At 41.0% G+C, this 13,752-nt stretch overlaps 1 protein-coding gene across 1 annotated transcript in view; it reads right to left on the bottom strand.

The window, feature by feature from the left end:
- The window catches only part of POLR2B (RNA polymerase II subunit B), a 16,974-nt gene extending 3,222 nt beyond the window's left edge, over positions 1 to 13,752 (bottom strand). Inside the window, exons 1-21 of the mRNA XM_064651885.1 lie at positions 13,605 to 13,752; positions 12,576 to 12,648; positions 11,451 to 11,601; positions 10,782 to 10,894; positions 10,292 to 10,511; positions 9,205 to 9,363; positions 8,035 to 8,199; positions 7,337 to 7,533; positions 6,540 to 6,659; positions 5,990 to 6,176; positions 4,702 to 4,845; positions 4,292 to 4,431; positions 4,057 to 4,168; positions 3,411 to 3,565; positions 2,966 to 3,164; positions 2,688 to 2,856; positions 2,154 to 2,250; positions 1,258 to 1,352; positions 722 to 972; positions 545 to 634; positions 171 to 278 (exon numbers count right to left, since the gene is read on the bottom strand). Coding sequence (XP_064507955.1) covers positions 171 to 278; positions 545 to 634; positions 722 to 972; positions 1,258 to 1,352; positions 2,154 to 2,250; positions 2,688 to 2,856; positions 2,966 to 3,164; positions 3,411 to 3,565; positions 4,057 to 4,168; positions 4,292 to 4,431; positions 4,702 to 4,845; positions 5,990 to 6,176; positions 6,540 to 6,659; positions 7,337 to 7,533; positions 8,035 to 8,199; positions 9,205 to 9,363; positions 10,292 to 10,511; positions 10,782 to 10,894; positions 11,451 to 11,601; positions 12,576 to 12,648; positions 13,605 to 13,623 — 2,964 coding nt within the window. The 5' untranslated portion in view covers positions 13,624 to 13,752. The remainder of the gene's footprint in view (positions 1 to 170; positions 279 to 544; positions 635 to 721; positions 973 to 1,257; positions 1,353 to 2,153; positions 2,251 to 2,687; positions 2,857 to 2,965; positions 3,165 to 3,410; positions 3,566 to 4,056; positions 4,169 to 4,291; positions 4,432 to 4,701; positions 4,846 to 5,989; positions 6,177 to 6,539; positions 6,660 to 7,336; positions 7,534 to 8,034; positions 8,200 to 9,204; positions 9,364 to 10,291; positions 10,512 to 10,781; positions 10,895 to 11,450; positions 11,602 to 12,575; positions 12,649 to 13,604) is intronic.

Genomic DNA, 13,752 nt, shown 5'->3' with positions numbered 1-13,752 from the left:
AAACCTGCTTTTGCTATCAAGTAACTGCAGAACAATCCTTATTTTTCAGTGAAGTAACACCTACTAGGCAGTACTTATCTTTACAAAAAAAAACCCCAAACAAACAAAAGTCCCTCCCCCAAATTTTAATTCATATTGCTCAGACATCCAGTATAGAAGATTTTTCTTACCTTGCCCTGAAGACACTCAATCAAGTGACCAATGGTCATACGGGAAGGGATGGCATGGGGGTTGATAATGATATCAGGTGTGATGCCTTCACAGGTGAAGGGCATATCCTAGAGCAGGGAAACAGACAGTCAATTCTTCCCAGAATATCATGTTTAGGAAAAGTAGATGCCTGGATCCAAATTAAATCTTTGAAAGTGTTTCAAAGGCATTTAAGTATCATGTAAGAAGGAGCTGTGTCCCCTTCTAAAAATATTTTAGCTAAATTTAAGTCAACACAGATATGAGTAGATATTCCACAGACAATTCACTTAAGGCAGTTCAAATGCTAAGAATGGCACAGGTAAAATGTTAAGAAGGAAAAAAAAATCACTACCTCTTGCCTATACTGGATACCACAGGTTCCCTTCTGACCATGTCTGCTAGCAAACTTATCTCCAATTTGTGGAATTCTTACAGAGCGCACCTGTAAGCCAGAGGGAAACATTCAACTGGTAACTTAAATACACAACAGAGATTATTAAAAGTAGAAAGCACACACATTAATGCTCACCCGAATCTTGCAGAACTTGTATCCTTCCTGGTTAAGGGTTACCATGACCTGATCTACAATGCCAGTCTCACTAGTTCGCAGGAAAGTGCTGCAGTCTCTCTTTGTGAAGCGTCTGTTTGTGCTTTCCAGTTCATCTTCGTTCTCTGGCAGCGTTACTGTTTTGCCAATGATGACATCATCCCCAGACACACGTACCCCAGGTGCTATCAAACCATCATCATCAAGTTTGTCATAGATTGCGTGTCTCATACCTTGAGGTAAAAAAGAAAAAAAGAAAGTAGACTCCCAAATTTTTCAATATATTGACTCTGTTGTTCTGTAGAAATTCAAAAAGTCTGCTTGCAACTTCAGACAACAGCAAAAAGATCTAATTTTACACAAATATCTCAACTGGTGTATTAATAACAATTAATACAGACTTCTCTGCTATCTTTTATGTCCCAAAATGAAGACTGAATCAGTTCAACAACATTAACAGCCTTGCCCACAAAAACTTAAATTTAAAAACTCAGTCTTCGCACACTCCTGTATCTTACCTTGGCAAGTTTCACGCGTAGGCTTTTCAAAAACTTCCTCTTGGTCATACCCTTTTTTAGACTCCTGCTCTTTGTATGAGCGATAGAACACAGATCTGAAACAAAGTTACAAAGTCTTCTCCAGTGAAGCCAGCATCATTTCCCCATATCTGTAAATCTGAATTTCACTATGATTACGTTTTAATCACACATTATGGCTACTGTTATTAATGACAACCAGAACCAAATAATGAGCATGTGCCACAAAGCTTTCCTCTAATTTCCTGTTAACCTGACCATCAATGAAGAGGGGAAAACAAAAACAGAACACCCCGCCCAACGAACTAACAAAAGCTTCTGATGGTATTATGATGGTTACTTTTAAGATACTGCATCTCTAGATAACATGGTAATTTTTGATGGACTGCAGAGACTTTCAGACCTGCTTGACATCTCAGAAGTAGTTATTATTCCTATTATTCACATCTTCAGCACATCATTCTCATATTACTTTCTTCCTTATACATGCCATTTTGCAAGGTTTTTTTAGGCTCCTACTGCTACCTTGCAGTGCCACTCGCAGTACAACTGGAGCTGCAGTAGGAAATGTTCAATTTATAAAGGCTTCTTTTTGGGGCAGTAAACAATAAATACCAAAATGGAATAGCTGGGACATTGCACAAAAGATGAACCATTCCTTACTGTGTTTTGTTTGCTAAGATAACGCACTCACTGTTTTCATTGTGCTGCTCCCTCCATCCTCATTAAAAAAAAATTACAAAGCTTCTCAGGTTGGAAAGATTTGGAGAATCTGGTGTCTTCCAGCATAAAGATGAACTTTTCATGAGCCTTTGGACAACTCAGTATACTTTTTTTTTTTTTAATTCCAGGCAGTTAAAAAATTTACTAAGGCTTACCTGAAAAAGCCTCTGTCAACAGCAGAACGGTTCATAATGACAGAGTCTTCCTGGTTATAGCCTGTGTATGATGCAATGGCTACAATCGAATTGATACCTATAATATGCAGAGCAAATACTTTGAAAGGATCCACACATGCCACTCAGACATTATTTGTAACTCAAAATAAGCTGTATTCTCTACAGCTTTCTGAGATAAAAATCTCCATGTCCCACACACAAAAACACATAGTATCAGCAAATCCAGCTTTGGGTAGAAAAGAGAGTCAAGAGTGACCCCTGGTGAAAAACCTAGCAAACACCAGTAGAGAAAATGCTTTTTTTTCCAGTTAGATTTTAGCAGACTATAGAGGTAAAGTAGTTTCAGCTGCAGCACTACCAATGTGTTTTCTGCAGTCTAGGTATCCAGCTACAAGCTAACACTTTTTAAATCGCACACATGTGCTAAATACTCAGGTATTCTACATAACACTTGTGACATCATCTAAACAAACAGTAGTATTTTTGTTCAACAAACATTAACTGACAACATACCTGCTGGTAACTCTCTAAATCGCAAGTACTCCATGGAGCGTGTTGTTACAAGGGGCTTCTGGGGATAATACAACACATGTGCCAGCGTATCCATACGGACATGGAAGTTTGTAATGTAAACTCCCATAGCCTGTTTACCCATAGCAGACTGGTACGTGTTCCTGGGAGACTAGACAGACAAGAGAAGACCAGCAATTATGTACATAAAGCTCTTTACACACACCTGTGGGTTTTCTATCAGATTTAAAAAAACAGGATGTTGGAAGAGGTGCACTGACCTGGTTGTGATCAGGGAAAGGGATAATAGATGCACACACTCCCAGGATCATGGACGGGTGAATCTCACAGTGTGTGTATGTTGAACAATATGCCACACCTTTCTCTTGCAAGTCATCTGGAGTCATTGCCAGCATCACAGTCTCTTCTTCCAGTGTGTCAATGTACTCTACCACACCACTGGCCACAAGATCCTGCCAACTGAATAACCAATAACTCAGCTACCAGATAAAATGGGTCTCTTCAGCAGTAACAAGAACAAGGACTTCCCTGGCTTATTATTACTACCACTGCCTCAATGCAGTTAAAAAAAATTTAACTACCAGGCAGAGAAAGCATCTTTGTGCTGCACAAAGCTTTAAACATTTCTCTCTCCAACCTGAGGGAACATGCAGCTTCCAAGATGGGAAATGACACATTCAGTTGAATTTCAGGAATGGATCTCACCTGTAATTGTTATACTCTCGTTCCTTCAGTTGGTCAATATGCCTTTTCTTCAACAGCAACTTCTGTTTCTCCACGATTAAAAGGGGCCGACAAATTCTGCCTGCATCGGTATAGATGCGGATTTCTCGCTCACGGATATCTCTGATCATCGAGACCTGTACAAGAAAGCAGCACCCCATGAGTACAAAGCCTCAGCCTGGAATCAGAATCACAGAACACAAAATAGGGTAACTAAATTCCCTAAAGCAAAGGCTTTACGGGCACTATCATCAGCACAGAACAAATGTTAACACTCCTACAACAGTAGCATTTCAGAAGACTATTTTCTACTGTTTTATTTTAAACTGGATCCTCTTTAAAAGCAACCAACCAACTCCCCCGCCAAAAAACCCCAAACCCCAACAAACAAACAAATCACATACAACATAAAGTAAGTAAAACAAACAAACAAAAGGTATTAAACACAAAAAACTCCCCAAACAAAACACAAAACAAAACAAAATCAAAACAAAAAGTCAATGTGAAGTATATTCAGAAATAGACTGGCAAATAATTTGGCAAGCTATTTGGAGCTTGCAAACTAGTATCAAGGCATTATCCTCTCTTGTCTAAAAGGACACCCAAACTCTAGATGTAAAATTTATACCTCTGACACAATGATATCCATCTGACGACGGAGCTTCCTTAGGGTATTCATGAGCTGCTCTGGATCTTTGTGTATTCCTACCCAGCAGCCATTAACAAAGATCTTGGTAGCACTAGAAAGAGGGAAAATCAAACAAAGAATAATAAAAAAAACCACACCAAAACCCCTCACACCTTCGAAGTGTTGTGCAGGACAAAAAGCTTAAGTCTATTTAAACAGTTTCATTTGCACGTACTCAGCTATTGCTGCTGGAGAGATTTCTTCCAGGTTTTCCATGCTCCACTCTTCCAAGAATTCCAAAATTGGGGATGGCTGAGACCCCACAGAAATGTAAGCCATCAGGGCTAAGTTCTTCACAAGTCCTACTGCATGACCCTAGCAGAAACACAAAGTTAACTTGTGTTTTGAAATCAACGGATTTCCCCCAAAAGATCCAAGAACTTAAACTTCAACTCCTCAAGGAACTGGACACAAAGCATGCCAGTTACTTCATTAATTTCTGCCATTCAGCCACAGAGTTAGCTATAAAGCTAAATATTCATGTCAGTCCTTTTAAAAAAAAGTCCAAACGATCATCACAAGTGCCATGGCTACAAAATGACCAGCAGAAAAAGGCAGTACTGACATAAATACTGCTTTCCTTACCTCTGGGGTCTCAGCAGGGCAAACCATTCCCCACAGTGTATTGTGCAGCTGCCGAGGCTTTGCCAGTTTCCCATCTCTCCCAATCGGAGAATTCAGGCGTCTCAGGTGGGAAAGCGTAGATGCAAAAGTCAGGCGGTTTAACACCTGCACATAGCAAGGAAAGCAGTTAGTCAAAGCTTCTTAAGTATGTTGTTGACAGGCAGTACATTAGCACAAAGAATCAGTGCCCCCTAGAAAGGATGTACTTAAAAAGAACTAAAATAGCTCTGTTAGCTACACTTTTTAGTTCACTTCCACTCATCTTAGACTTACCCTTAGAATCTCAAGCGCCTAACTAGTGTTGTAATTCTAAAAAAAAAAGTTTCCAGAGCACCATGGCAAGGCCCAGCAGGAACACAGTTATATCCAAGCAGAGAGCTGCTTTTTGTTGTATAGCTTACTCTGTTCAGGTAACTGAACGAGTAACACTCTCGAAGCTGCATTTTCATCGGGGGGATTGCCAGTACAGTAACACAGGCACCTTTTCAAATTTTGAAAAGCTAGGGTCACTTAGTTATTAGGAGCAAATCAGCATTTACATTCTTCTGAGTCTGCTCAAAGCTTCTCAAAAATGTAAGAAAATCTACTTTTACAGCCTTAAATGTGAGAGTATATTTAAAATGCAAACAAGCCCTCATACACATACAATAACAACACTCCATCCAGAGACACCTGCCATCTTTGCCCCTTTCCTTACTTTGCTTTCCCCAAATTATGATCCCACCAGGGCTCTAGACAACAAAATGTGCTGGCATTTAAAAACTGACACCTCTTTCCTGTTTCCTTCCTTAGGAGAAAGGGACTCAACTAAAGAGCTACACTGCTAATAAAGTCAGTACTCTTCATCATTTGCTGTGGAATATGTAACTTTTCTATGACACTCAATTTTCTTTAACCACCTGTGAAGGACTGGAAGTAATTACAGGAAAGAAATCCATCCTCCCAAAAGATCCTCTAGGATCTAGGAATTTACCAGACACACAAGCATATGCTCTAACACACACAAAAAAAGTCTTTAGAAGAGTTATACCAACTGTTTAGCAGTGAATAAAAAAAAAAAACTATGACAAAAAAAAAAACCTAAACCACACATCTGAACCAACTATTTCGATCTTCATCTGTGTCAGCTAAGGAAGTTTCCTTTCAAAAATGTTTCTATTTAACATACAACATGCATGGATGCCAAGCCATGTTAAACCCTTCCATGATATAGTTTTTCTCTTACATCAACCTGACAAAGCTACTGTACCTGAGATACTCCTGCTCTGGCCTGATGAGCTTTCTTCTGGTCACCCCAGTTTCCAGTTGCCAGTGAATACTTCAAACCATCTGAAATAATTCTTGTTTTAATTGCCAATTCCAAGTTGAAATCTTTCCCTCTGTCAATAAACTTTTGTGCATATATTCTCACTTCCTTCAGCAAATTCTTAAACATTCTGTAGAAGAGAGACACCAAAAAACATGATTAAACAATGCTGTAGCAATTCACTCAGTGCTACTTGGAAAAAAAAGTGGTTGATCTCTTGAAAAGAGGCAATTTGTAACTAGCAAGGGGGCAGAAGGGAATAAAACAAATGAACCTGTTTGTGAATATTAACAAAATACGCTCCAAAACAAGTCAATGCTAGCCACCAACTATGATAGAAAACAACCACTCCCTGAAAAAGTCATAGTCAGATACAGGCTTTGTTGTCTAAGACCAGCTCTTGGACACAATAGAATTAGTCTGATTGATTTAGAAGCACAGAGTTGGCAATGCCTCTATCATTAATTATGTCCAAAGAAAACATGATACTTACCCTCTGAACAGGAAAGCCAACAGTGGCCCAGCAAGATCCAGTCTTTTGTTGCCATAATGATCTCTGTCATCCAGCTCTCTTCTCCCCAGTGCTGCCAGCAACAATCTATGAACCATATACCTAAGCAAATAAGATAGTTTATGTTTTAAACTGATAGCAGGCATTCAAAAAAAGATTACAAGCTTTCACAGATAAATCAGTGAATTCTTTCTTAAAGACTGTCTATTCCAGAATTTTAGGATACTGATGTCCTAAAATAGCCCTCTTCAGCACATCCTGAGAGGTAAATGACCCGCTGAAAGTTCAAGCTGAGGACAGAGAGAACTCAATATTTAAATCACGATTAAAATGCCTCTTCTGCTACAGTCTGCCTTGTTCTTTAATATGGGTTCTGTTTAAGCAGGTGTAAAATGGCAAGTCTCCTCATGCTACAGTTCATCTGCACACCAATAAGCAGTGATCAAGATGATGTGCTAATACTTTACATCACAATCACCTTATCAATTTCTATATTTTGTCTACACAAAAAGTCATTATCACTATCATCACATCTAACTTAAGATCTAGAATGTGTTGAAGGCTCATTTTGTTTCCTTTTCCCCCCCCTATTTTATCAGAACTTGCATTTTCTCAGCTTCAAAAATATACCAGTGCCCTAAAGTTTGTCACCAAGTATCCAGAAGACCGAGCTTAAAAACAAACTTCCATTCAGTGTGTTCTTCCAATCATATACATATATGAGAATAAAATATGTATTCAGGGTCCATGTGCAGATATGAGACAGAGTTCTGACATACCCTAGGAAATAAGCCTTTTTGGTTTCACAGAAGTCACTGACACCAACATGCGGGAGCATTTCTTTCTGCAGGACTTCTTTAGCATACTTGATTCTCTTCTCTTTGGTGACGCCTGGCTTTGCACCTCTGGAGCCAATGAAGTTAAGAGCAACATTCTGCTCCTGAATGACAAATGCTTCATCCAGAGAAGGTTTGACCTAAGGCACAAAATTACAGCAAAATCCTGTAGCATCCAATGTCTGTTGGGGTTGAAGGAAACTACAATAGTAGTTTGCTAATGATTTTTTCCAGGATCTGCTAATTGCTGATCCAGGTCTTTCTGGCAACAGTAACGAAGCACAATGGAAGAACATAAAAACTAGTTTAGACATCAGAAAACAGTTCTCATTTGACTACATTCTAGTCCTCTTGCTGTTTCAGGTATAATCAAGATTTTACAAGTAAAGTCAATGGCACAGGAGAAGATCCTATCTCTCCAAATACATATTAACTCTTTGAAATTTCTATTGCACTCTGTTCACTTAAAGTACTCATTAGAATAGGTTTAAGTAGAGAATTGATAACATTTCTAATAGACAACCCACAAAAATAATGAAGAAACAAACTACAAATGGAAAAAGGACAATGCTATAAGTGATGATCAGCCACACCTACACATCACCAGTCATCAAAACAAGAAATAATTTAACATATATTACCATTTCCATCATTTCTGGATCTTCAAAATCATATATGATGTGCTCTAAAATGTCCCTGTCGGACACAAAGCCTAGTGCACGAAAGACAATAATGATGGGGACTTCTTGTTTGATATATGGCAAAGTTGCTACAATGCGCTGGCCAATAGCACTCTTCTTTGCACCCTGGAAAGATGGGCAAAAGGACATGCCTTTAAATAAAAACATCTCTCTGGATTTGAACAATACATTGTAAGTGTATTTATTCAATTTTCACAGGAAAACATGACTTCTCAGCAGGCCAACTGACGAGCTATTCTGAAACCTTACTCTTGGCTATGACTTGGTATTTTAAAATATTTAGAGCTTTAGAAGTCTGCAAAAACTTGTAAGGTTTTTGCTGATACAAAGGAATGTAAATTCTACTTGTTCACCCATACACATCATTTCTCTCTCTCTGTGTATTTGCCAAGAGCAATCCTATCCATCTTCAGTGTTCCTTCTGTCAGCTTAAACCCGGCTTTTCTAACCCACTGTTCAAGTGATCGTTCAAGAAGCTGATCCCTATTTCCAGAAAGAAACACTGTGGGATGCAGAGGCACTCAAGAGTGCTCCAGACACCAGGAGTGAGAGTAGTGTAAAGCTTCTATTAAAGCTACTCTTGAAAAGTTTCACATCATCAGTGCAACAGTACTGATGAGTACAGATACCTTCTGCTTTAGAATTTACAAGTAGCACTTATTTCCCCTCACAGACTGCACAATTAGACGTTAAATATGAATTTATATGTGGGCTGAAAAATACATCTAAATACTAGATTGGTTATCAGCAAAGAAAGGGTCCCTGCTCCCATTTTTGTCCTTTGTCAAAAAACAGGACACAGCTTGTTTAGATTTTCTAAAAACTCATGTACAGTAATTATTATAAAACTATTTTTAGCCTTGCCCTAAAGCCTGCCAGAAATTGAGTCCTCATTCCAATCCTCAAATAATTTACCATAAAGACAGGCATAACGTATGACAAACAGAATACACTTTCATTTAATTTACCTTCTTTACAACTTAGCATCAGGAGAAATTTCTTCTCAGAATCCCAAAAGCAAATGACACAAAGAGACAGGACAGTAACAAAACTCCTAAAACAATCTCTCTGGTAAGCCCCAGGGTGGGGGTTATTACTGCTCAGACATACCTGCCCACCTCTGGCCAGCATGCTAACCCATATAGTACTTGTTGGTCGAGAGGAATTTTCCAGACAAGATCTACACTCTCCTGTGTAGGCATACTTTGAATCTTTCTTTGCAAACACATACACTGTGTTTGTAGCCATTTTCTCTTGAGCAATCAGAACCTGTGTGAGAAAGAAAAACACTAGTAAATAACTGACAAAAGAGCATGCTCAAAGTAACAAGCACAGTGTTTCTACTATTCCTTCAGGTGCCTTAACTGTAAAAGCATTGCACAGCATGAAGTCAATCTGCCAGATTTGTTTGGATTATATTCTACATTTTATAAAATTCAGATTTAAGCAAAATATACAGCTAGTTAAAACAGAATAACCAAAACAAGAGACTCAGGGAACACTGTTCTCTGATATACTTACCGTATCTGTTGGCTGTGCTGAGACATTTCTGTTAGCTTTAGGCACAACACTGATAAAGCATTTCACTGTCTGTTTTTCCAAGGCCGAGGTACTACACAGGCATTTAAATTTAAATGCCAGCTATAACAATCAAAGACTGATTTCTTTTTCTTCCCCAAGAAGAAAAATAAAATTCCAATACTTTTGCTGTGTTTACTCAGGTATCAGGTACAAAATATGGAAAGTTTCACTGGTGAGGCACTAGCATGAAGAGGATATGATTTGCTGAAGCTGCATCCACAGCAATGGAGGGAAGAATCTAATTTTATAATAGCTGTGAACAACCTGCAGGACACTCAGAGTGAAGAAGTGCCTCATTTTAGGTGCATGCTGCTCTGCAATGCTGGAAATGGAAAGGAAAATATCTAGAGTACTTAGTGGCCTTCAATGCAAAACAGTTCATGCAGCTGAAGAAGGGAAGAACTGAAGATGTGAAATGTGCCTCAGGGAAGAAGAAAAGGTAGCTTGAGAAAGTCTTAACAGAGGATGAAAAGCCCATCTTTCTGCAAGAGCAGGAACACCCACATAACTCTGATACACGGAACAAGAGTGTTTCTGCTCCTGGCAAATCATATGGAATCAAGCAACAGAACTTCCAGTGTCTGTAAAGATATCTATGCAAGGTATAACCCCTTACCTTTTCTGATCCATTGATGATAAAGTAGCCACCAGGATCGAGTGGGCATTCATTCAGTTCACAAAGATCACGGTCAGTTAAGCCATTCAACAAACAGTACGTCGAACGTAACATAATAGGAATTTTTCCTATAAAGGTTTTCTGATGTTGTGTCTGTAATTGATCCTCCCCTTCTTTAATGACTGTTTTAGTTATATCCACATACAAGGGGGCTGAATACCTACAGAATAAAAACAACACTGCGTTATCTGTCAGTTATTACCGTTCTGTACAACCTTGAATAGCAAATGTAGTTATTCAAGTGCTTACTGCTATATTACACATTATACCACATCATAATCATCATCTGGACTTAAAAACTAGGCATGGAATTTAAAATAGAGGAGTAATTATTACATTTTCAAGGCACTACTATATTGAAAAAGACTATCTATTAATAATGTAGAGGCAGTTCTCTCTTGTGTTTATCCACTCCAGAGTTGGTTCTTACGTAAGGTTTCTCAGTCTGGCTTCATTTGGCATCATTGGTGAGGGTGCTCCATCTCTTTCCCAATGTGTAGGTTTGGAGAGATAGATTTGTTCAAACTTCAGCAGATACCGGGGCTGGAAAACAAGAATACACTTACTTGTAATGGAAGAAACATCCATTTTGGTTGTTCAAGAGAGGCCCTTAGTAGCAACCTTTGAAAACCCTGACCTAACTTCAGCTGAAGAAAGCTGACAGAATATTTCAGCCATAAACCTTTCTTGCCATGCTAAAGCTACTGAAAATCAAAATCCAACCAAATCTTGCTTTTGGCTACCTGACTTGCTCTACCACATCTCTGTCCATGCAGTTTGGCACAGTAATTGACAATATCAGAAGCCAATTGTTCTTGGTCACTTCTCAACCAGCAGGACAGAGTAACTCTATACAACAGGGAAGTTCAATTCCACAGATAACAAAGCTCTTGCACACATTTCTCAGTCAAATATCTGATTGTATGACAACTTAGCCACATATCTCAGACTCCAAGGAGTTCATCCTTCTGTCCTATTGACTGCATGAGCAGCATAATTCAGATGTACTTCCATCTCTTGAGACAGGGCCTGAATAAATCCGATGTAAAATGATTTTGACTGTAAAAACACATCATCTCTGCCAGGGTTCTCCACTTACCGGCTCTTCCACTTCTCCTGAGGCATGCTGGGCTTCAGCTTGTAAATCAATTGGTGGGGCATCTTCAACAATTCTTTGCACAGACATCTGAATAAACTCATCAAAAGAATCCAACTGTTGCCTGACTAAACCCTTTTCATCAAAGTAGGAGCTAAAATCAAAAAAAGTACATTAATGAACAAGAAATCTTAATTTAATTCAAGTATTTCACACATCAACAAGCTTAAGATTTATAACAAAACCTACAAAAGCCATGAAATGCAGCAGAGAATCAAACACATTCACTTATCCCAAGGCATGAGTTTCAAACACAGATGTTCAAAAACGTTTAACAATTCTCTCACTGCTTGAAGACACAGACACTACAAAGTGACAGATGTGCTGCCACCTCCTGGCTAGGCCATGACTGCACGCACAGTATATCTTAAATTATGATGACAAACCTCAGTGAAAGCGGCTTCAGATAAAGTTTTACCAACCACGTCCGTAAATTATTTTGCTTTAACTAGTTTTCCAAGCTGCAGTAAACTGAGAGCATGCCCCTAAGTCCAAGTAATAGTTCTCAGAACTCCTCTTGGCTTGGATCTCCCCTGTGCCAGCTTCACTCCTTCTCCAGATTTCCCTTAGCCTTTGGGTCACCTAACTCCAACCCAGCACAACCTAACTGTAAAAATCAAAGCCTAAATTTGAAGCCCTGCATCCTAACTTTTGATGGGATTAACTAAACATGTCTGCTGCATCAGCTCCTGCCAGTAAGCTCCTCTGCTTCAGTGAGGTATTACTGAAGTGAGCCAGGGAACCTACATTACCTCAGCTTCTGTCCCATCACAACTGTGTGTCCATTAGTGGACAAAATCATGTGCTTGATATGGAACCAAAACCACCTCTTACTTAATTGAAAACAGTGTCCCCCCCGCCGAGGGATCAGCGGGGGTTCTTCATCCCTCATGACAACCTTTCTGTTTTTGCTTAAAGCCCTTCTGCTCTGAACGTTGCTACAACACACAATTCAGCATAATCAAGCCTGCAGGTCTCAGGATGTGTTCCCAGCAAAGCAGACACCACCTGTGAGGCTGAGAGCACATGCATCAAAGGGTTAAAGAACAGTGAGTTTTAGTCAGTCACCTAATGACAATCCAGCAGGCTTCTTGCCACAGGTCAGGCGTGATTTCATCATCATCCTCATCATACTGCATATCTGCGGGGAAAGAAGCACAGCATGTGAGCCAGGCTCCCATCACCACCTCAGTGTCCCTCCTGGCCAGCTGAGAGACCCTCTAGCACCCCAGCAGCACCCACAGCTCATTTTCTGATTAACAGGAAGCTGAACATGAGCCAGCAGTGTGCCCACGTGGCCAAGAAGGCCAATGGCATCCTGGCCTGTATCAGGAGTACTGAACCCAGTAGGACCAGTGAAGTGATTCTTTCCCTCTGCTTGGCACTGGTGAGGCCATATCTGGAGTGCTGTGTCCAGTTCTGGGCCCCTCAGTTTAGGAAGGACATCGAGGTGCTGGAACAGGTCCAGAGAAGGGCAAAGAGGCTGGTGAAGGGACTGGAGCACAGGCCCTATGAGGAGCAGCTGAAGGAGCTGGGACTGTTCAGCCTGGAGAAGAGGGGACTCAGGGGAGATCGCATCACTCTTTACAACTATCTGAAAGGAGGTTGTAGCCGGGTGGGGGCCGGTCTCTTCTCCCAGGCAAGAGGGCACGGTCTTAAGCTGCGCCAGGGGAGGTTTAGGTTGGACATGAAGAAGTTCTTTACAGAGAGAGTGATCGGGCACTGGAATGGGCTCCCCAGGGAGGTAGTGGAGTCACCGTCCCTGGAGGTTTTTAAGATGAGACTGGATGTGGCACTTAGTGCTATGGTCTAGTAGGCAAGGCGGTGTTAGGTCAAAGGTTGGACTCGATGATCTCAGAGGTCTTTTCCAACCTAATTGATTCTGTGATTCTGTGGCCGTCCGGCTCCCGCCGAAGAGCCCACCGCGACCGGCCCATCCTCCCACTCCCAGCTCCTACGGAAGATCCCACGGCGCCCGTAGCATCCCTCCGGCTCCTGCGGGCCCCGCGCGCCGCCCCTGCCCGCCTTGCCGGGACGGACGGGAGAAAAAGGGGGGGGAGGGCAAAAAAAGAAAAAAGGGGGGGGGGAAGGCCTCACCTTCGTCCGCGTCGTACATGGTGGAGGCGGGCGGAGGCGCGAGCGGCGGCCGGGCGGGGGGCGAGAGGAGCGGCGAGAACGGAGCGCGATGGCGGCGGCGAGCGGCGGGAAGGCGGCTGCGCGCCCTCTGACGTCTCCCGCGAGGCGC

Source organism: Pseudopipra pipra, chromosome 4 (assembly GCF_036250125.1).
Source record: "Pseudopipra pipra isolate bDixPip1 chromosome 4, bDixPip1.hap1, whole genome shotgun sequence".
NCBI lineage: Eukaryota > Metazoa > Chordata > Aves > Passeriformes > Pipridae > Pseudopipra > Pseudopipra pipra.
The sequence above is the reverse complement of the archived record's forward strand: the minus strand, read 5'-3'. Positions and strand labels throughout refer to the sequence as shown.